General features: G+C 36.9%; 1 protein-coding gene across 8 annotated transcripts in view; it reads left to right on the plus strand.

Annotated features, from left to right (window-relative positions):
* The first annotated feature begins 708 nt into the window (after positions 1-708).
* Positions 709-23495, plus strand: part of CDADC1 (cytidine and dCMP deaminase domain containing 1) — a 49665-nt gene continuing 26878 nt past the window's right edge. For all 8 annotated transcript variants that reach the window (XR_013763465.1, XM_079137645.1, XM_079137642.1 and 5 more), the window contains exons 1-5: positions 709-925; positions 1576-1673; positions 9188-9262; positions 12701-12878; positions 18871-19440. Coding sequence is in view for 7 of the 8 variants with exons in the window: in XM_079137645.1 (XP_078993771.1) it covers positions 844-925; positions 1576-1673; positions 9188-9262; positions 12701-12878; positions 18871-19440 (1003 nt within the window). In the remaining variant the exon portion in view is untranslated. The remainder of the gene's footprint in view (positions 926-1575; positions 1674-9187; positions 9263-12700; positions 12879-18870; positions 19441-23495) is intronic.

A 23495-nucleotide genomic window follows, 5' to 3' on the forward strand; every position in this document is an offset into this window, starting at 1 on the left:
CTGAAAAGATCTCACCTCAGTTCTTTCAAAATGATGGATTTTCATAATGCTCAGCTTTACTCTTAGTTTGAACTCAGTTTTGTGCCTTGCTCTGTATTTCAAGTTGTGTAACAACTGTCGATGGAAACTGGGCTCTGAGTCACGGGAGAGAAAGGGGTCTAATTCTGAGTCATGCCTAGAACACTTATAAAATGCTTTGGCACAAACCCACAATGCCAGGCTACTTCTCAGATTTTCCAGAGACCACTTGCTTCTCCCTCCTCCCTTCACATTTTTCCCGGTTAGAGTTCCACCTCCTGTCTTCACGTTCTTGATAAGCGTTCGGTGGCACTACGTTCCCCAATGCCGGCCAATCTCTGATCATAACAACATCCTGGGCCGCCCACCTCCTACCCCTTTTCACCCGCTCAGGTTCTCAAAAACCACCACCGTGACTGAGTGGGGCTGGATTCCTCTTCAATGCACCCTGGCGCCCTGAGCAAAATTTTCAACTCTGCATAGCCAATCGCCGCACCGGTCCGCGCAACCTGGGACCCTGAGCCATGAAATCCTCGAGTGACTTTATTTCCACGACAACCAATAAGAGACTGCGAGCAACTTTCTGCTCAGCGCTTCACTCCAGTCCGGGTTCGCGTCCGACGGGCAGCCCTGCGCAGCCGCGGTCCTCGCTCTGACGTCACGAGGGCGCCCGGAAGTGGCCGCCAGACTTGAGACGTCACTCGGTTGCACCGAGCAAGGTCGCTGCTTACCAGTTGCTGGGAGGAGGCTAGAGGGGAGTTGCTGGGTCAGGATCATGCCTCACAGGGAGCGCTTTCCTGGGCAGCAGAGGCCGGTGGGCTTGGGATGAAAGAAGCAAGGCAGATGCAAAATCTGGAGAGCACGGGTGCCGGGCGGTCAGTCAGCACCCAGACTGGCAGCATGACCGGTGAGTGCCGGGGTCCCTGCTTCTGCCTTTGGCTTTGCCTTGTGCGCCTACCCGGGTTGAACTCCGGGTTCCCTGCCTCCCGTTCTTCGCTCCTCGATGTCTCATCCCCTCTGGATCGGCCGTTCGGGCTTTTCAAGTCGCGCTCATTTCCCGCGTCCCGCCTGGTATTCCTCGAAGGACCAAGAGCTAGGACCCCCGGGGTGGAAAAGCCTGAAAGTTCCCTGAATGGCGCTTTTGCCGGGATTTCCAAATTGGCCGCGCGCGACGCTTTCCCATCTCTGCATTGTTAGTGCCGTGTTCTGATCACTGCTCTTGAAGCAACCCCTCATCACTGCCCAGAGAACAGCTCGCTCCACAGCATCAGATGCAAGGACTTGCCCCAACTTTCTTTGGATTGTTTCCATAGCTACGTGTATCTGTTGTATTACTTATTTCTGCCAGGTGAGGGCTGAAGAGAGTGGGTCCAACTTTGGAAAGTCAGGTTGTAACGACTCCTGCTAAAAAAGCACTGATTCTTTTGTCCGCTAATCCATTTCCTCTGACCCCTGCTAAAGCTGCTAAGCTAATGCTGCAGTAGCCAAGTGGCTTTAAGCTTTGTTCCTATTTTCATCGTTAGTAAAATTCTGAAGTGTTTGCCCTCTCCTTTGTAGGTCAAATACCAAGACTTTCTAAAGTCAACCTTTTCACTCTGCTCAGTCTCTGGATGGAGCTCTTCCCAGGAGTAGAAGCCCAAAAGCAAAAATCTCAGGTATAATTTGTTTCTCTAGATAGTTTTTACCCTTAGAAAAGTGGCCGTCTAAAATTGGATTTTATTGCTCCAGTTACTGTCACGCTTGAAACCAAACTCCCAGTGAGCCTTTAAAACTTGAGAAATACCTTTATGGTAGTTTGATACTTGTAACAGTGGAAATATCTCATCTTTCCAATCTAAAACCAAAATACTCTCTCAGACTATGCCTTATTTATTAGGTAATGGTATTATGTGTTGATTTTATGAATATTTTGTCTGTAATACATACATTACCACCCAATAATATCCTGTTAGTGGTTTTATCTAGTTTTCTAGCAAACTGTGGATTGCTTGACGATGGAGACCGTGTCTTAGTAGTTAATTTGTTAATGCATAGTTTCTCGTTCCATATACGTCTCTTTTTTGGGTCTTGAGAAATGATCAAAGCAAGATAGGAATATATAGTAAGAATAATCATAAAAGCCAATATTTTGGAAGTTCGTACGTCCTACATCTTTCCCTTCTCCTCTTGGGACAACAAGGTTCTAGATTCTCATCATTTGCCTCCATGCTCCGAGTGGCATGGTGATAGGTTCACACTATTTTGTTGTGGTAATTTTTGGTGTTTAGTGTTGTCATTAATTTTTTTAGGGGGCCAAAACCAACTTATAAAAAGCAGTATTAGGTTAACTCATTTTAAGAGTTTTTACGAAGCAGTTAAAAAGGGCAGGGTGGAAGGGTATTGCCTGTGGCTTCTCATCATTCTAAAAACCCCACTGTTAACATTTTGATACTTTCCTTCCAATCTTTTTTTAAGCATAAGATTCTTTTCTACTCTTATAAAATTGTGATTATATTCTACATTGAGGTTTCCATCTTGCCAATAATTCTGCTGAAAGGTTGCTCTAGATGTTTTTACAGGAAGATTTTGTAAATACTTAAATTTCTACTTTACTTTTAAGAGGCCATCAATGCCACCTTTTTATTTTTTGTTTTGTTTGCCTTCTTTATTGAGACTGAAGTTGTGTGGGTAGTGCTGGAGATAAAAAGAAGAAAAGATATAATCCTTATTTTCTAATGTGGAGAAAACCAGGCATTTAAATATTAAGATACACAGTTATATGATGGAGTCAAGTACAAAGTATAAGCAAAGATGCTATCAAGGTTGAGAACCAGGCAATACATGGGGAAGTGCAGGAAGGATTCCATAAGGAAGGTAGGATTTGCACTGAGACATAAAGAATGAGTAGGCATTTGCCCAAACCAGAGGTTTCCATGGGGGTAAGCTTGGAGGAATGAATTTGTGGTCCTCAGGCCTGAGGGTGAAGTTGGGTGCACGGATGAGACTATAAATAAGCTTGGAAAGGTAGTTGGGAATCATGTTAAAAATGTATGCCTTGGGGCTGGGGTTGTAGCTTAATGATAGAGCACTTGCCTAGCATGTGTGAGGCACTGGGTTTGATCCTCAGCACCACATAAAAATAGATAAATAATTAAATAAGGTGTTGTGTCCATCTACAACAACAACAAAAAAATTTTTTTAAATGTTTGCCTTGCAGAGGAGTTTAGATTTTATTCTGTCAGTATCAGGATTGTATTTAGGAATTTTAATAGGAAGTAAGGAAATTCATTTCCCATGATAAAATGGTACTTCTTCCCCCATTCCTATGTGAAATATTATATAAATAGTAAAACATTATTTACAATGTTATACATTGTTATTCCCTATTTCTCAACACCACCCAATACCCACCCTGACTCCAGATTTTATTGATGGTTTTGAGAAAGCTCTTCATTTCCTTCATGAAGTTGGAAGTTCCTTTATTTTTTTTTGACTTGTTAATAGCTTAATATTATTTTATAGATGTAGAAGATTCCCATACTGTTTTGAATCTTTTCTTCAAATAAAATTTGTATTAAAAAGCCACTATTGGAGCTGAGGATATAGCTCAGTTGGTAGAATGCTTGCCTTTCAAGCACAAGGCCCTGGGTTTAATCCCCAGTACCATAAAAAAAAAAAAAAAAAAAAAAAAAAAAAAAAAAAAAAAAGGAGCCACTGTATTAGAAGCAAATGTTTACAGAGATTTTTAAGACTTTAAAAGGCACATTTTAGCTGATTGCAATGGCACACACCTGTAATCCCAGCAACTCAGGAAGACTGAGTCAAGTTTGATTGCAAGTTCAAGGCCAGCCTCAGCAACTTAGGAAGGCACTATCTTAAGATAAAAAAAGGGCTGAGGATGCAGCTCAGTGTTAGAATCTCCCTGGGTTCAATCCCCTGTACTGCCCCCCCCCCCCCCAAAAAAAGTACATTTTAAAAGCTGGGCTTGTTAGAGATTGAACAGTGATTTTAAAGAAGCTTTTTTTTTAAATGCAGATTTAATTTCACACACATACCCAAAAAAATATATCCTGTGCTAAAATTAAGTTATTTTTAAACAGACAAGTATAAGTTATATTAAATTAGTGAATAATGATATTTACATTTCTATTAGGAAGGAAGTCATTGGCCAACTAATTACCAAACTTTATTTGCAAATAATGTACGCTCTACCATTTCCTCATATTTTATGGAGAAAGCTATGAAGCCTGAGAAAATACTGAGACTTTCAGTTAGCATTTTGGTAAAAATAGTGATAAATTAATTAGTAAATTTCAGAGTTAAGGAACTTCATTAGTAACAGGGTTTATATTACTTAACAAAGATCATATTTTTATTTCCATGTTTCCACAAGTCATGACTCAGTTTTCCTGACATCTTGTTCCTTCATCTGCACCACAGGAGTTTTTTAAAGGAAAAAAATGAACAATTAAAAAAAAAAAAAAAGAAATGAGTCTTTTGTTTTAACTATTTTATTTGGAATCTTGTTTAGAAAACTGACTAATACACATAATCTACTTAAGGTTGTTTTTTTTTAAAGTAGTGCTAGGATTGAACTGATGGCCTTATGCTTGCAAGGCAAGCTCTCTACCAACTGAGCTATATCCCCAGCCCCTAAGGTTTTTAGAAAGAAAGTTAGACATAGGAATGAGTACAGAGGGCATTGGCATCAAACAAAGCAAAGCAAACCCATGCCTTAGGAATTCCAGGCGACCTGAAATAGGGTTGCTTTGAACACTGGGGCGGTCGTCACTCTCACATCCTCATTCTGCCCCTGCCCTGTGACTCTTCACTGCATTAGTGTCTTCCCAGCTGTGCTCCAACACTTGTGTCTCCTTAACCCACAGCTGTCAAACCTCTCTCTTGGGGTGGCTTCCACTTCTATTCCTTGCCTAGAGGCCCAGGGACTCACAGGTCCTTGGACTAGGACATCCTCAGGATTACTCTAGCAGTGATGGTTTGGGTTATAAAAAAGCTTTTGTATGTTAGCTAGGGAACTTGACTATGGTTTTTAACATTATTTATTTAAGAAAATGTGTGTTAAATTTCAGAAAAGCAAATTTACCAAATGTTTAGAAAAATCATTTTGTGTTGGTTGTCAACTGTTTAATGTCAGTAAAGCAGAAGTGTGTAATAATTTCCTTAGTTCTGATGTCATGGCCATTGCAAAACAGTGACAGTGTAGAGAAGGAATGAAATGGAGTACATTGTGCTCAACTCTTATTAATTTTTTTATTGTACAAACATAAACTTAAGTCTCAGTCTACATCTGAAATATAAAAAAAATTTCTAAGTCATACTTTTTTTTTTGTACTGGAAATTGAACCCAAGGATGCTTTACCACTGAGCTACACCCCCAGTCCTTTTTATTTTTTATTTTAAGACAGAGTTTCACTGAATTTCTGAGACTGGTCTTATATTTGTGATCCTCTTGCTTCAGCCTCCCAAGTTGCTGCTATTACAGGCACATGCCACCATGCACAGCAGAAAATCATAATATTGAAACAATAGGAATATACCAGGAGTTTATATATAGTGTATGTTGCCATCATATTTATACTTGTAGAAATTTATTCTTTAAAATGACACCTAAGTTTTGTGCCTGATATTATTTATTTATTTATTTTTGGTACTGGGGATTGAATACAGGATCACTGAACCACTGAGCCACATTCCTTTTGAATTTTTTATTTTGAGGCAGGATCTCCCTAAGTAGCTTAGGGCATCTATAAGTTGCTGAGTCTGGCTTTGAACCTACAATCCTCCTGCCTTAGCTTCCTGAGCTGCTGGGATTATAGGTGTGGGCTACCACAACCAGCACATCTGATACTTCTTTACCTATAAGACTATAACTATTTTTAAATAATGACCATTTTCAGAGTGTTTGATTTCTACTCCATAATTTAAAAAAATATTTTGTAAGAACTATTGAGAGGAAAAACAAGGTATTCTTTAAGCTAAAATAATATTATTTGACCTAAATTCTGTATTCTGCTTTTCCCATACACAGAGTAAGTTATAGAAGCTCCAAGATGCAATTTGACATGTGATTGTATTAGAAATACTGTTTTTGACATTTCTACCAGCCTTTTAAAAGTCTTTTTAAAAGTGGAGTTACTAAAGTAATATATGCTCATTATTTATAAAATGTGCAGAAGAAAAAAATTTCTCACAATTCCACTACCTAAAGACTACTAACATTTTTTATTGCTTTCTCAATATTTTTTCCTTTACTCACTTGAAATCAATGAATTCTGGGTTCTTCCTTTTTCATTTAATGTAGGAAAATATGCTGTAATACTGCATTGTAGCAGCAACTTAGTTTAGTATTTTAAGGGTAGCCAAGGCTTTTGTAGCCAACACACCTGGGTCCAAATCCTGACTTCATCTCATGCTACTTGTGTAACTTTGGATAAGCTGTTTTACTTTTCTCATCTATAAAATGGTACTTAGTGCATACTATATTGGGTTTTTATGGGCAATGATTGAGATAGTTCATTCTTGGTAGTGCAATGTAAAGTTTGTAGTGCTGTTATATATTATGTACTATATGTTTTTTATTATGGTTTTGATCAATTGCATAACAGTTGTAAATTTTTCCAGCTTTAGTATATTATTAACTTACAACCATTTCCAAACACAACTGACATCTGAGCTTTTTTGTGTTGTCAGATATATATACCTTATGGGTACGCCTCAAGAATTGCTTAGCAAGGTACACATTGAGTATAAAAACCAAGAATTCTGGGCTGTGATTGTGGCTTGGTTGTAGAGTGCTTGCCTAGCATGTGTGAAGTACTGGGTTCGATCCTCAGCACCACATAAAAAATAAATAAAATAAAGGCACTATGTTCACCTACATAGCTAAAAATTGTTTTAAAATACCAGAAGTACAACATCACTTTAAAAAAACAAAACAAAACAAAAAAAACCTAAGACCTTTAAAGAGTCCAGTCCAAATTAATAAGTGACTGGAAGAGAAAGTAATTGTTATGGGGGGGGGACACAATTAAAAATTATGGAGTAGAGGACTGGGGCTGTAGCTCAGGGGCAGAGCACTTTCCTAGCATGTGTGAGTCACTGGGTTCGATTCTCAGCACCACGTAAAAAAATAAAGACAGTCTGTCCATCTACAACTACAAAATATATTTTTTTAAATTATGGAGTAGAAATCAAACACTGAAAATGGTCATTATTTTAAAATAATTATTTCTCCTACTGGTTCATAATTTTTCATTTGGTTCAAGTTAGACTTATCTAAATTACTGAAGATTACCTTAAGTATAAGAATTAGCATGATATGGGGCTTCACTTTTCTTATTTAGTCATTGTCTTGTATTTATGCCCATCTTTTTGTGAGAAGAAGTATGTCCATTATGATATTAGTGGAGCTGAATATGGATGGCATGTTAGCAGAACAAGAGCTAGGTGTTAAGGCAGATTGAACCCAGGGTGTACTACCACCGAGCTACATTCCTAGCTCTTTTATTTTTTAGATACTAGGATTGAACCCAGAGACATTTAACCACTAAGCTCCATCCCCAGCCCTTTATTTTATTTTATTTAGAGACAGGGTCTCGCTGAGTTGCTTAGGACCTCACTAAGTTGCTGAGGCTGGCTTTGAGGTGGAGATCCTCCTGCCTTAGCCTCTCAAGCTGCAAGATTACAGGCGTTTGCCACTCTTCCCTGCCCGTAGCACTTTTTATATTTTACTTTGAGATAAGTCTCACTAGGTTGCCCAGGCTGATCTTGAACTTGTGATCTTCCTGCCGCAGTCTGAGATTATAGGTGGTATGCCACCACAACCAGAAGGACATTTTTGTTTTTTAGACCTCTTGGAATTATTCCATTTCTGTCAACTAGTACTTGTTTCATAATTTCCCCCAATTTGTTAACTATCCCATGTACTTTGTGACTCACTAAGTTCTGTATCATCTTGTCTTGATTGACTACTCAGTGGTCACTTTCCTTGTTTATAAATCTTAAGTTCTATGAGGGTTGCATCCTTAGCAACTAGGTCTATGGTTGACCTTTATCAAAGGTCTTTGGCTCCCACCTCAAAACTTTCTTTCACCTTTGGATTTCACTTTTAGAGGAGACTTATGGACATCCCTATATCAGGTTTTTATTGCTGCTGTACTGAATTACCACAAAGTTGAAAACTAAAACAAAAATTTTGTATAGCTCTGGAGGTCAGAAGTCCAAGATGGGTCTCATTGTAAAATCAGAATGTCAGCAGGGCTGACCCCTTCTGGAGGCCCTAGTCTCAATGACACCTTTGCCTTTTCTAGCTTTGGAGACTACAAATATTCCTTGGCCCATGGCCCCTTCCATCCTCAAAATGAGCATTGGCCCGTTGAGTCTTTCTCAGGTTGTATCACTCTGCCTTCCTGCCAGCCTCTTTTGCCTTTTAAGACCCTTCAATAACATTGGCCAATGGACTGGGATTGTGGCTCAGTGGTAGAGCGCTTAACTAGCATGTGTGAGGCATGGGTTTGATGCTCAGCACCACATAAAAATAAAAAATAAAATAAAATACAGGTATTATGTTCATCTAAAACTTAAGTAGATATTTTTAAAAAATGGGACTTACAGGATAATCTCCCCATCTCATGGTAAATGATTAGCAGCTTTTATTACATATAAAATAAAACCTTAATTCCCTTTACCACAAAACAACATAGTTACAGGCTCTAGGGACTGGGACCAAAGATCTTTGGGGGCCCTTATTCTGCCTACTGTAGTCCATATATAATACCTTTGCTACATATTTCCTTGTCTTCTCAACTCCAATGTCTTACCTGTATTCCAATTTAGTCATTCATACCATGGGCTGCCCTTTGAACTTTTCTATTGCTCAAAATTGCCCCCATTCTGAGATCTTAAACTATAGAACTTTCTTTTTTTCTAATCACAATTTCCAATATTATAGAAAAATACCCAGTGGCAAGATTATATAGGCCTTATTTATTATATTAATTATTGTCTGAATCTGATCCTGAACAAAGGTGAGAAGTCAGTGCAGAGTTTCATCAAAGACAAAAAAAAAAAAAAAAAATGTATGGGCTAAAGTCAAGGAAACTAGCCTTTAAATATGGAAACGTTGAATTAATCATGTTAATCTTTTCCCCCTTAATCTGATTTTAATTAGGAAAATGAAGAGGACAAATGTGGACCCTTAGGAGATAATGAAGAGATGACCAGAGAATCTACAGACAAAAAACAGGTAAATCATTACCATTTTTTTTAAATGTCCATAATAACAAAACAAAAGGAATAGTATAAAGAAGGATAAAAGACCCTCTTATACCCATGTTCAGCATTCCCACTTCCAAGGGGGTTTCTTAATACTCTTCTAAAAATATGTGCATTTACAAACCTATATGTCTCACCTATTTTTAAAAAGTCAAATGGGAGTAATTTGTGATATGCTTCTATATCTTGTCTTTTTTAAATTTTCAAATGTAACTCTTGACACCATCTAACATTAATTCATGTAACTATGTTGAGAGACATTCTTCCGTGGTTCTCTCAAGTGCCTATATATCTTGGCTGTTGCCAAAAATGCAGGGCACCAATTACTCTTTACCTAGGTCATTTCTTATAGTAATGTTTGCAGCAAGCAACCTTGAGGGTTTAGGTAGTGTCTCTCTCTGGGACAAAGAGCGGTTTGGGTTACTGTTGGCTGTGAAACATCAGAATCCCCAAGCTCAGTGTTCCTTCCCATAACACAAACTACTATGTGTCTAGGCAACCATCTGCATCACCTCCCGTGGGACTTGAGGTACTGTTACAAGGTACTGTCACAAATAAGATGCTCATACTGCTGTGTTGTGAATAGTAAAGTCCTTTGTTTCTGACCCAAGAGTTTCATGTCTTCTAAGAGTGTTTATGAAAGAATAACAGGTTAACATATTTAGTTGGTAAGCAGGTTAAAATCAATAGCCAGACCTGAAACATAAATCTTGTTCGTTCTAATATTGCATAGTATTTCCTTGTTACTTTATCTGTTAAGTTTTCCAAAGATTCTGATTCATTGGTGTGGAATAGAGATTAAGTATGTATATTGCTGAAAAGAATTACTTTGATGACTCTTATGTACATTCCTAATAAGATTTCCCGATTTGTTCTGTGAGTCTCTAAAATGCCCAACAAGAATATAGAAGTAATTTATCTCAGAATATTTAGATGTTTAAGAAACATAAAGGAAAAAATAGTGAATCACCATTTAAGTAAATGTACTAGTTTATATCAAAACAGACTGTCCTCTTTTGCCCATGTTTTAATGTAAAACTCTGTGACTAGGATTACATAGACGACTTGCCAAGATGTTAGTGAAGTGAAGCAAAATCAAGATCCAGAACAGTGATTCACTGAAAAGATTCAGTCTTCTGGGAGTTGCAGTAAGTGGAAGTGCCCAAATGGAATGCAACTTAGGCTTTTATTTGTTTTGTTTTTGTTGAGTTTGGGATGAAAAAAATCTTTGTCTCAAACTTTGAATATTTTGGCCTTAACAAGAAGCAAAAATGAAACATATATTTATTTTTCCCCAAGGTGAAAAGGACTCTAGACCAAAAAAAAAAGGTGATAAACTTGGCCTAAAAGATTGTTCTAATAAAAAATAAGCTGATGAATATGTTCCCTTTTTTTAAGTAACAGTTTTGTGGTCAGACTTTCTGGGTTTTTTTCTCTTCTTAACTACTTGACAATTTAAAGTTAACATCATTCAATTCAGTTGCAGCCACTTCCACTGATCATGTTGATTTGGTTAAACAACATGGGCTCTAATATGAAGAATTGGGGAGGTGGGCAGTTCTGGGGCTCTTTACCACTGAACTACATCCCCAGCCCTTGATATTTTTTGAGACAGAATCTCACTAAGTTGCTGAGGCTGGCTTTGAATTTGTGAATCTCCTTTCTCAGCCTCCAAAGTAGCTGGAATTACAGGCGTGGGCCACATGCCCAGCTAGTACTAAGATTTTTTGATAAGTTGTTTTCTAAAGTGACCAATTTTTAAACAAACTTGATGGAAACATTCAGAAGTAGATGATAACATACGTTGTATTTAAGGAACATAAAATTCTAAAATAATATGGAAAGGGTTCACATATTCAAGGTAAATTTGCAGCTCATTTTAAAAACTAATACAGACAAATCTTTCATATTTTAGGTATATTCTTAGATATATGTTTTAAAAAGGCAAGATATTTTGTATTCCTTTGAAAGGTCTTTGTAGTTTAGGAGATGGTTGGTTAACTCAAAAAGGGGTTTCCATGAAATCTCTATTCCTTCTTTTTAGGCATTGCACAAAGTATCCTTCATAGTTCCAAACATTAAACTGACACTTGACTATTTCATTTTATAGTACTTTGGTCTTAACTTAAAGTTATTTCAAATATGTTCTGATAAGGTATCTCTATAGAGTAAAATCCTTTCGGAAGGAGGTGGGGAATAAGGGATACCCTGTCCTCAGCCCAAGTTCCCCTCATGTCATAACTACAGTCCCAAACCCAAGGATCAAATTTACATTCCTTACTATAGGGTTATTTTTGTTTTTCTGTGAAAACAACATAGACTATTTTGTGCCTTAGGTAGAACTGATTTTGTTTTTTTACTTTATCCATTTTATCTGATTATTTTTTCTTTGCACTTATGGGGATTGAACCCAGAGCCTGTGCCTGCTAGGTAAGTGCTATGCGACTGAACTATATCCCTAGCACTCCCCACTGCCACCTTTAATTTTTATTTATTTATTTATTTATTTTAATTTTGAGGTAGGATCTCCCTAGTGTGGTCTTGAACTTGAGATACTCCTGCCTTAGCCTTCTAGGTAGCTGGGGTTATGGGCACATACCACCATGACTAGCTATTTTATCTAATATTAGTATTATTACACTAGTTTTTTTTTAATTGGTGCTAGTCGGTGTCTAGCCTGCAGGACTTTATTTAGGGTCAGCCCAGTCCCCTCTGGAATACTGCCAAGGAATTCTGGCTGTGAATTTTTTTTTTTTCCTGACACCTGACAGTATGGCTTTTGTTTTTGTGTTATAACTTAACCTATGTAATTATAGTGAGGGACCCAGATACATGAGTCTAGACTGTTGCAGTGTTGAAAACTCTTCAGCCAGTTTTGAGAAGGATGTTGAGAGTTTTGTTGCAATCAGTATTAAAAATATTTGAGAATTTAATACGATCTCTTCTTTTCATTCTGCTTTTTACACTCTGTGATTCTTTGAGAAAATTATGAAAATTACCTGGGTTTGATTTATCCATGTGTAAAATGAGAGGGGTTTCCAAATTTTTCCTTTTTACCATCTAGAAGCTTAATAGTAAATCGTCTAGACTGGATGGTGTTAAGAAACAAGTGAAACCAATTCAGTTCCTGCCCTTTACTAGTTTAAAATGTATTCATCTTTCACTAGAAAAAACAATAATAATTTGTACATGTAATTACTTTGATTAGTAGAGCCTCAGTTTTGAAAAGCTGTGATCTAAAGTCAACACAAAATTTACGAAAATTCTTTTGGACCTAAAATGTTATTTTATGCAAACTATGTTCAAATATAATACTAATCAAAACTTTAATTTTATTAATGAATCACATATTATCATGATATAATCATGAGTTATAGTTAATAACTTCTTATTTTGTATCTCACTGTAGGTGAAGAAAACTGGTCTTGTGGTGGTGAAAAACATGAAAATTGTTGGTCTCCATTGTTCTAGTGAAGATCTACACGCTGGGCAAATTGCTCTTATTAAACATGGGTCAAGGCTGAAAAACTGTGATCTTTATTTTTCCAGAAAACCATGTTCTGCTTGTTTGAAAATGATTGTAAATGGTAAGTGCAGATAAGGCTTTGTTGGGGATTAGGAATATATTTGAGAGCAAACAAGGGAACAAATTGCCTAAATCTCACAGAGATTATTTGGAAATACTGATATATATCTGAAGACAGTTTGACACAGTTTGAGACAAGTCAGAAAACACAGATTCTGTCCTCAGTTCTGTCCACTAGTCAGCCTAATGACCCTCAGTGATTAGTAGACTAGTGCTTGCTACTATTACTAAAAAACCCTAAAATCTCAGTGGCTTAATATATTAGACATCACCCCTGGAGTAGTCCAGGTGTTCCTGAGCAGCAGGGAGCTTTTGTCTGTGTAGTTGATTCATAGGCCAAGGTATCATCCATCTTACTGCTGTTATTATCCCTGGGGCTTTGAGTCCTCTGAAACCAGAAGCAGATTAAGAAGGAAAGAGTAGAGAAGGCATAACTTATTCTTAAAAGCACAGGCCTGGGGAATGTCTGGGGTATAACTTGGTAGTAGTATGTTTGCATAGCATGTACAAGATTCTGGGTTCAATCCCCAGTGCCACCAAAAAAAAAAAAAAAGTTTTAAAGATAAATAAATTAATATGGCTCCTAATCCTTTCCCTCAGGGTGTTACTTGGAGGCCAAAATAACAATCTAATATAGCACATCATCTAGTATCCAATGATTGATACATGCCGTAGGTACAAAAGTGATCTCAGAGGTGAAACTGATCCCTGCAGGTTGTCATGTTATGAAAGTTTGGGGCTTAAACTGCATCGATGGGTCACACAGGAAGGGGAACACTTAGTTGGTCAGGAGCAGCAGTATATGTAGCATCATCCAGTTGCATGAAGCAAAGTCCAGTATTTAAAATGAAAGATTATTCTTAAGAGAGTAGTGGCAGATGGATTGTAGTGGTAGGTTGGGGCTTTAATAGAGAACTTTGAAAAATTGTATAGCCTCTGAGCTTTATTTTATGGAACAGAGTTCCTGGACCTGTTTTTATTTACATCCAAGTCTTGTAAATACTGATCAGATCTATGTTGAGGTTGGTGCCTTGAATGGCACATGGAAGAACTTCCAGGGGAAACGGCCATGTGGTTAGGAGCCTCCTAGCCTGCAACAAGTATTGCAAGCCTTCAGGTAACTGTGAGAGTGACTCTGTAGTCTCTCCACTGTAGTTCCTAATAGAACTAGTTGTCACAGTGGTCATGGCTTTTTTTTCTCCTTTGCCCAATTAACCAGGCAAATTTTACATTCATTTAATTGTTTGTGTTCAATTGATTTATAATTCCCATTACAGATGATGTGGAGCTATTGAAGATTTTTGAGCGAGATGAAATATGATTAAAATTTTATTGTTACAGAATTGGAAGAGGGAGAAGTTAGAGACTGGGAGCATGCTTAAGAGTTCAGATGGTAATGTTGATATAGAAAGGAAAGAATGAAAACACCAGAACATGTTGACTAACGTGTTCTAGAGGCAAGGGAGAAGAATGAATAGAAGGTAGTTGTCTTTTGCACTGAACTGCCTATGCTGGAAGCACCCCTGATTACCTCAGAGCTAAGGCTTAGAGGAGCAGGGCAGTGCAGGTGATTCACTGCTGCTCCACCATCCCAAGAGAGAGAGTAAAGTGTGGAAAGAGACCTAGGATGCATTTATGTTGGTGGTAGACCGTATATAAATAAAATTGCTCTGTTGGTTTAAGCTTATTTAATATTTAGGTATCTTGGGAAGGCGGCATGGTTGGAGCTATGCTATAGCTGACTTACTTAAGTTACGATCACTGTTACCTCACTTAAACCAAAGCAGTTGTTTCCTAGCATGGTGGTTCCCAAAGTGGACTCCTGATGGTCAGCAAGGTCAGTGCTATTTTCACAATAACACTACATTCACATTAATGCTGCCAAAACAGTGGTAGGTAAAACCACTGTTGCTATAGCATGAAGCAAACTGCCCTGGCAGGCCTTGTGCTCTTCACTGCACTCAGAAAAAAGAAAGAGGTGGGGAGGGGGGGAGGGAGGGAGGGAGGGAGGGAGGGAGGGAGGGAGGAAGGAAGAAAGGAAGGAAGGAAGGAAGGAAGGAAACAGTTTCACATAAGAATAAGAATGACCTTTGTGAAACAGGAAAAATCATTAATTTCATTAGATTCTAATCCTTGAATATATATCTTTTTATATTCTGTGTAAGGAAAGAAGACGTGGTTATAAAGCACTTTTACTGTAAACCAAAGTGTGAAGTTTGCCTTAAGGAAAACCATTTATGTGGCCGTTTTGAGTTGCAAACTGAAATGATCCACTTTTTTCATGAAACACCATGAATTAACAAACTATGGTTATTAGCTCTTTTGAGATACTGCCTCAAAAATGAAGTGACCCTGTCACTTTCAGGAAAACAATTGACATTATTTGTTGTTAATCATAAAATTTGAGCATTCAAAGTAAAAATTAGAATTTTAGAAAACCATATTCACCATTTTGAGCTTGACAACTTTCTGATATTTATACTCTTCTGATGAGATTGGTGGTGATACTAACAGACTTTTTTTGACTACTGTAAAATCAATACAGCCTTTTCCAAGGGACCAGTGCACAGAGCTCCAGAATCACGCATGAATAAAACAGCCATTCTAAGTACAAGAGAGACCAGGGTACTTGAGTATTACAATATAGAAAGTTTGTTGATATGGTTTCAGATTTCACATTGTAACTAATCTTTGTGGGGGGGCTGGGTCAGGTACCAGGGATTGAACCCAGGTGTGCTTAACCACTGAGCCACATAGCCTGTCTTTACATATTTTTTTTTAAAAATTTTGAAACAGGGTCTTAAGTTGCCTAGGACCTCACAAAGTTAGTGAGGCTGCTATTGAACTCACCATCTTCCTGCCTCAGCCTCCCAAGCTGCTGGAATTACAGGCATGTGTTACCATGCCCAGCAAGCCTGTAACTCCAGTGGCTTGGGAGGCTGAAGCAGGAGGACTGCAAGTTCAAAGCCAGCGTCAGCAACATAGCAAGACCCTAAGCAACTCAGTGAGACCATGTTTCTAAGTAAAATATAAAAAAGATCTGGGGGGCTGTTGCTGTAGCTCAGTGGCACAGCACTTGTCTAGCATATATGAGGCACTGGGTTGGATTCTTAGCACCACATAAAAATAAATAAAATAAAGACATTCTGTCTACCTACAGCTACAAAATTTTTTTTTTAAAAAAGGGCTGGGAATGCGGCTCAGTGGTTAAGCGCCTCTGGGTTCAATCCCCAGTACCAAAAAAAAAGAAACAATCTCTTGTCAAATGTTTGCATAGTGTCAAAACAGATTGAAAGCAGAAGCATATTTGAGACTACAACTCTCTTCTATTAAGCCGTCTAAAGACATTTGTAAAAATTTAATGCCATTTTTCTCACTTTTTTTCTTTGGTTCATTGTACGCAAATGGGATACAACTATTATTTCTCTGGTTATGTGCAAAGTAGAGTCATGCCATTTGTGTAATCACACATGTACATAGAGTAATGATGTTTGTCTCATTCTATTATTTTACCTTCCCACCACCCCCTCCCCACCCCTCATTTTCCTCTACAATCCATCCTTCCTCCATTCTTGCCTCCCTCCCTCCCCCGGTTATGTATCATCATCCACTTATCAGAGAAATCATTTGGCCTTTGGATTTTTTGGGATTGGCTTATCTTGCTTATCATGATATTCTCCATCTCCATCCATTTACCTAGAAATGCCATAATTTTATTTTTCTTTAAGGCTGAGTAATATTCCATTGTGTATATTACCACAGTTTTTTTTTTTTATCTATCTATTGAAGGGCGTGTAGGTTGGTTCCACAGTCTGGCTATGGTGAATTGAGCAGCTATTAACATTGATGTGGCTGTATCTCTGTAGTATGCTGATTTTAAGTCCTTTGGGTATAGGCCAAGGAGTGGGATAGCTGGGTCAAATGGTGGGTCCATTCCAAGTGTTCTGATTTCCATACTGCTTTCCAGAGTGGCTGCACCAATCTGCAGTCCCACTGACAATGTATGAGTGTACTTTTCCCCCCACATCCTCACCAACACTTATTGTTGCTTGTATTCTGATAATAGCCATTCTATTAGAATGCTTCCCTCTTATTAGTAGAGATGTTGAACATTTTTTCATATATCTGTTGATTGCTTGTAGATCTACTTCTGTGAAGTGTCTGCTCATTTCCTTAGCCCATTTATTGATTGGGTTGTTTTCTCACTAACTTTTGTTATCTTGTTATCTTTTGTTTCTTTTCATAAAGCTGTTATTTGTATTAGTGGCTCTTGTTATTTTAAATGAATTAATAGATATTTTACTTTTTAAAAAATTTCTAATGTAGTAAATATCAATAGATATAATCCATATAAATAAAAGCTCTTTGGGGTCCTCAATAATTTTTAAGTCTATAAAGGGATCCTAAGATCAAAAAAATTGAGAACTTCTGCTGTAGCATTTACCACTAGTATTGAACATTTGTCTAAAGATGATTCATCCTTCTTGGATTAGGATTACTAGGAGCAACTAAGATCCATTGATGAAAGTTTTACCATCGATGCTGCTCAGGAAATGGATATGAGAACTCTTAACAGGGAAGATGAACTGCAGTAAGGGAAAAGACTCTGATCTGAGTTGTGAGGCCTTCAAAATTATTTTGCAGCCCAAACCACAATGAGTCAATAATAGCAGAGAGTAGATAGAAAGATCCATTTGCTTACCTTAGACTTTTTAGCGCATCTATTACTTTGAAGGATGGAACACCTGTGGGCCATCTATCACTTCACTTCCAAGCACAGTCACAAAAAAGTCTCTCCACACTGCAATTACATGAGATACTAGTAAAAAAAAAAAAAAAGTCTTTGTTGTAAACTATTCATTAATTGACAAATATTTGGGTATTTATGTATAAGGTACGTTCATTATTTAAGTTCAGATACAAATTAAAATATTTTTCATGTTATCTAGTTATGTTTTCTCTTTTGTAAATTGTTCATATCTTTTTGTCTCTCTTGAGACCTCATTGTTTTTGTCAATTCATATGTACTGTCAATGAATTAAAGTCTTTTCTGTGTATTAAAGATTACCAATCTTTCCTCTGCCTCATTGATTAAAAACCTTCCTCTATTGTTTTGTCTTTTGTGTTGTGGCTTAAAAATAATATTGCTCACACACTACTCTAGCATCCCATAAGCAATTTTCATGTTATGAATTCTATATGGACATTTTTTATGATGAGGAGTATATGATTTGTCTAGCCATTCCCTATGTTAGTTGTCTATTATTTTTAACATTTTTAATATTTTAAAGAATGCTACATTAACTCTGTATACATGAATTTTTCTGTCCAGAAGAATTCTTTGTCCAAGACAGGATCATTTGTAATGCATAGATGAATTGTTTATTTCAAATACAAAATTTTAGATAAGACCGAGTGCTATTTGTAACATTTCTAAAAGTTTCCTTGGCACCGTGGACGGTGCTGGTATACGGTCCCGGTGCTGGTATACGGTCCCGGTGCTGGGCGGTGGGACCATACCCAGCAAAATCAGTGATTTCACAAACACCTTCCCTTGGGTTCTATTTGGGATCAATTAGCTTTGTCTCGAAAAGGCCAGAGAGTAAATATTTTAAATTTTGCAGGCAAAATCATTTCTGTCACGGCTATTAAGTCTGCCATGCAAAGGTAACCAAATGTATAAATGAATCAGTGTGTCTGTGTTCCAACAAAACTTTATGGACACTGAAATCTGAATTCCCCATAATTTTGTGTTATATATTCTTAGTGTTTTTCAAATTAGTTAACCTGTGAGCTGTACAAAAACTCTTTATGGACCAGCTTTGACCTCTGGATAGTTATTTGCCAACCCTCAGATAGATTAATAGGTGACTTCATAAAAGACATTTATTGTATTAGGTCATCTTGATCTACTGCATTGCTAGGATGGGTTTATCAAGAAAATCTATATTCAGCATGTATCAGATAATTACCTCTCCTATTTTGTGTTTCAGCTGGAGTTAATCGAATTTCATATTGGCCTGCTGATCCAGAAATAAGTTTGCTTGCTGAGGCTTCTAGTTCTGAAGATGCAAAATTAGATGCCAAAGCAGTGGAAAGACTGAAGTCAAACAGTCGGGCTCATGTGTGTGTCTTACTCCAACCTTTGGTGTGTTACATGGTGCAGTTTGTAGAGGAGACCTCTTACAAATGTGACTTTATCCAAAAAATTACAAAGACAGTACCAGATGCTAACGTTGACTTTTATTCTGAATGTAAACAAGAAAGAATAAAAGAATATGAAATGATATTTTTGATTTCAAATGAAGAAATGCATAAGCAAATCCTGATGACCATAGGCCTGGAGAACTTGTGTGAAAATCCATACTTTAGCAATCTGAGGCAAAACATGAAAGACCTTATCCTACTCTTGGCCACAGTAGCTTCCAGTGTGCCCAGCTTTAAACACTTTGGATTTTACTGTAGTAATCCAGAACAGATTAATGAAATTCACAATCAAAGTTTGCCACAAGAAATTGCAAGGCACTGCATGGTTCAGGCCAGGTTATTGGCATATCGAACTGGTGAGTTAAATGCTTAGTTTGTGAATTGGGATTGATTGGTTTGGTTGTATTTGTCTCAGAAGCAAAGTGATGTGCATCTTACCTATGGTAGAGTTCATTTGCTCTTAGATGGTAAAGTTTTGCTGTTCATGCTGAAGTTCATGGGACCCTTGTGTAGGCAACTCTTCCTATGAGCAGTTTGGGAATTCCTTGGGGCCTTTATTCAGCACTTCATTTGTAATTCAGAACCAAATTATCTAATCCCTCTTTCTCCTTGCATTTATGATTTCACTCTTCATCAAGCCTTCCATTAAAGATGGGACAAAAAGAAAAAACAGAACACTAAAATCACTAACTCTTCAATATTGTTTGTATTAAGTATTTGATGAAAACCTGGAAGTCTGTAAAATTAAAAATATGAATTCAAAATAACTAATATGGTAAAAGTAAAGGAATATTGGTTATTACAGATTTACCTAATTGTTGATATGTCTTCAATCAGAAAGCTAAGAAATCAAACATTTTTTACTTTATTATTTTATGCTATGCATATGGAGAAGGAAAATATTACTTGAGAATATTCTTTATTGTGATAAAATGCAGTATCTGTATTTCCAATTATGGAACAGTATTTTCAAAAATTACCAGATGTAGTATTTTTCAAAAGAGAACCATGACCACTCTTAAAAATGCAACTTGAAAATAAGTGGGAAAAATGCAGGCAGGAGGAACAGTAGAGTAACATTAGTTTGGGGAATGGACTGTAATAGGAATTTTTAATTATCCCAAAAAGGAGAAAAGAAGGAAAAATCAGAAAAGGTTCATACCAATGCTATTGGTCAGATTGAAATATATTCAGTAGAATGGAAGAACTCAATTGACAGTGTATTTTCCAGAATCACCGCATAAACTTTAATGAAAAGTGCAGATGCTCAAATCCCTACCCAGACCTTGTTCAACCAATTGCCCTAACCAAGTGTGACCTAGCCCTGTTTTTTAAAAAGTTCTTCAAGGAGTCGGGAATAGCGGCATACTCCTATAATCCCAGCTACTCAGGAGACTGAGGCAGGAGCATCACAAGTTCAAGGCCAGCCTGGGCAACTTAGCAAGACCCTTTCTCAAAGTTTTAAAAAATAATAAAAAGGACTGGGTATATAGCTCAGTAGTAAAGTGCCTTTGGTTTCAATCCCCAGAAAAAAAAAAAAAAAAAAAAAGATTAAAATGAATTCCAAAACCTCTGAAATTCTAAAACAAATTGCAATTGGGTGTTTAATAATTGCTTTTTAAACAATGAATAACAAGGATCCATGGAGGTGTTGTTAAAAGAATGCTTCTAGGATATTTAGAGGAGTGACAAAATGTGTTTAAACTAATGGGGGAAAAAGACTAGAAAGCATCTCATGTTACTTACCTGGTTTAAGTGTTGAGTTGTGATCTTTTGTGTCCTAGACAAGGTGTTTTCCAAAGCCATTTTATATGGATGAAAACTTACCCTATTGGAAAACACAGTATTAAAGAATATTCTCTGGAATATTCTTGCTGACCTTTGCAAGCAGCAAAGCTGCATGCTGATGGGGAAAAAAAAAAAAAAAATGACATCTTTCCCCTTCTGACAAGGTTTAGTCTATCCCCAGACTGAAACAGAAAATGTGACTCCTGAGAGTAAAAAACATAGTCTGAAAAATACTTAAATGTTGATGATAGGAAAAGTAGACTCTTAAAATGAAGAATGTCTGTTTTAAGTTTTCATTTTTCACTTCTGATTTATGTACATATTAAGTAGAACTTAACAGTCAAGGTTTTAGTTTTGCTGGCAAATATAATCCTATGTTTATAAGTTTGGCCACTTGCCTTAGAAATTATCATAAAGCCATTAATTTATGTCCTTTTCTCCTCGTGTTAAGATCTAGGTCAGGGAAGGTCTAGGAAGGAACAAAATTTTGTTTACACACTCTCCTTTCCCTCCACACTGAAGAAGCCAGTCACCAGACATTCTGCCCTCAATCACATTCATCTTCAAAACACAGCACGCATCTGCATCTTTCCTTAGTAAGCCTTCTGCCCCATCCAGCTGTGAGCTGTGTGAGGATGGGAACTGTTTTCTCCACCACTAAACATTCAGCTTCTCACAATACTTGACACACAGGCATTCCATAAATGGAAATCTTTGTTGTGGAATTCTTAATGGCAAAGGGGTAGGTGAAAGAAAGGCAAGTTGATTGGGTCCCAAGGGCTAAAGTTCAGTCACTTAATTTCTCTGCCTGTTTTCTTACCTAGAGATGGGAATTTTAACTGTTTTATCTTCAGGTAAAAATGAGATGGTGAATAAAAAGTGCTTAACATAAATTACTTAAATCCTTTGTGGTATGATTTTGAAAGCCTGAGTGTACTTGAACGGGAGATGGGAAATTTTATAGGAGTATCATAACTTTTTAAAAATTAGTTATGAAGCATCCTAGTTTTTAATACAATAGTGGCACACCTTTTCTTTGTGCTTTTACTGAAAAAAAAAATAGGTATTAAAATAGACCTATATATATTCTTTCATTGGAAGAATTAACTTGTAGGAAATTGTCAGGGGAAGCCACAGTGTCACCAGTATGAGAATGACGTGAGGTAAGTTCACAGATAATTCTTATTTTTTCTGTGTAAGAGTATCATCCAAACTACATTAGTCCCTTATTATGATTTTGACAAATACTATGGTTTTCATAATGAGTGTGTATTTGTCTTAGGAATTTGAAATGCACCCTTATGTGGAAGGAAAGTAGATCATTAATATGTGCAATTTCTATTTTGGTTTTTTATTTTCTGTTTCACATTAATGGTTTTAAGAAGGATCACTTATTGCAAAGGTTTTTGTTCTGCAGGTAAATTATCATCTTATTTATAACAACTGCCACTCGATTTAGAAATGAGCATAATATCGCTAACGTAGCATTCTTTTCCCTTTCAAACTATGAAGGTCAAGAAAATGACAACATTTTATTTAAATCAAAATTTTTTTCATGTACCTTTCACCAGTAGGAAGACACACAGATATAAAAGTTCATGAAGATTTATGTTTGTTTTAGAAGTTTGAACTTTTTGCTTAGCAAAAACATTTCCATAAAATATATGTTCCATGATTAGAATGTTAAAAAGACTAGAAGACACATTTGATTGTTGTGAGTTGATACTGTACTCATAATTTCAGAAACTCATTTTTTAACTCAGTTTTATTGTCTGTTAGAAGTAGTCATTTAGGAACTGAACAGTCTCTTCTCAAAAAAGTACAAATGACCCATTATTATATGAAAAAGTGTTCAACATCCTTAGGGAAATACAAATACATTAGGGAAATGCAAATCAAAACAACATTGAGGGGGCTGGGCTGTGGCTCAGTGGTGAGCGTTTGCCTAGCATGTGTGAGGCACTGGGTTCGATTCTCAGCACCTCAGATAAACAAATAGAGTAAAGGTCCATTGACAACTAAAATATATATATACATATAAATATAGTTTTTTTAAAAAACTACATTGATATTCTATCTCACACCTGGCACAGTAGTGCACGCCTATTATCCCACTGGCTGGGAGACTGAAGCAGGAAAATCACAAGTTCAAACCAGCCTCAGCAATTTAGCAAGGCCCTTAGCAACTTCTACGAAAGACCCAGTCAAAATAAAAAATAAAAAGGGCCAGGAATGTGACTTAGTGGTTAAGCACTCCTGGGTTCAATCCCCAGTATCAAAAAAAAGAAAGAAAAGAAAAAGAAAAAAATTCTCTCACTTTAGTTAAAATGGCAATCATCAAGAATACAAATAATAATAATGATAGGATATAGAGAAATAGGAACAATTGTATACTATTGGTGGGAGTTAAATTAGCGTCACTATAAAAATCAGGATGGAGTTTTCTCAAAAAACTAAAATTACAATGACCATATGATCCAATTATATCATTCCTTAGTAAATATCCAAAAGAATTAAAGTCAGCATATCACAGAGATGCCTGCATATCCATGTTTATCATGGCACAATTCTGAATACTCAAGTTACAGATCTTAGGTGCCTATGAACGGATGAATGAATTAAG

Source organism: Sciurus vulgaris, assembly GCF_902686455.1.
Source record: "Sciurus vulgaris genome assembly, chromosome: 4".
In the NCBI taxonomy this organism is placed as follows: Eukaryota; Metazoa; Chordata; class Mammalia; order Rodentia; family Sciuridae; genus Sciurus; species Sciurus vulgaris.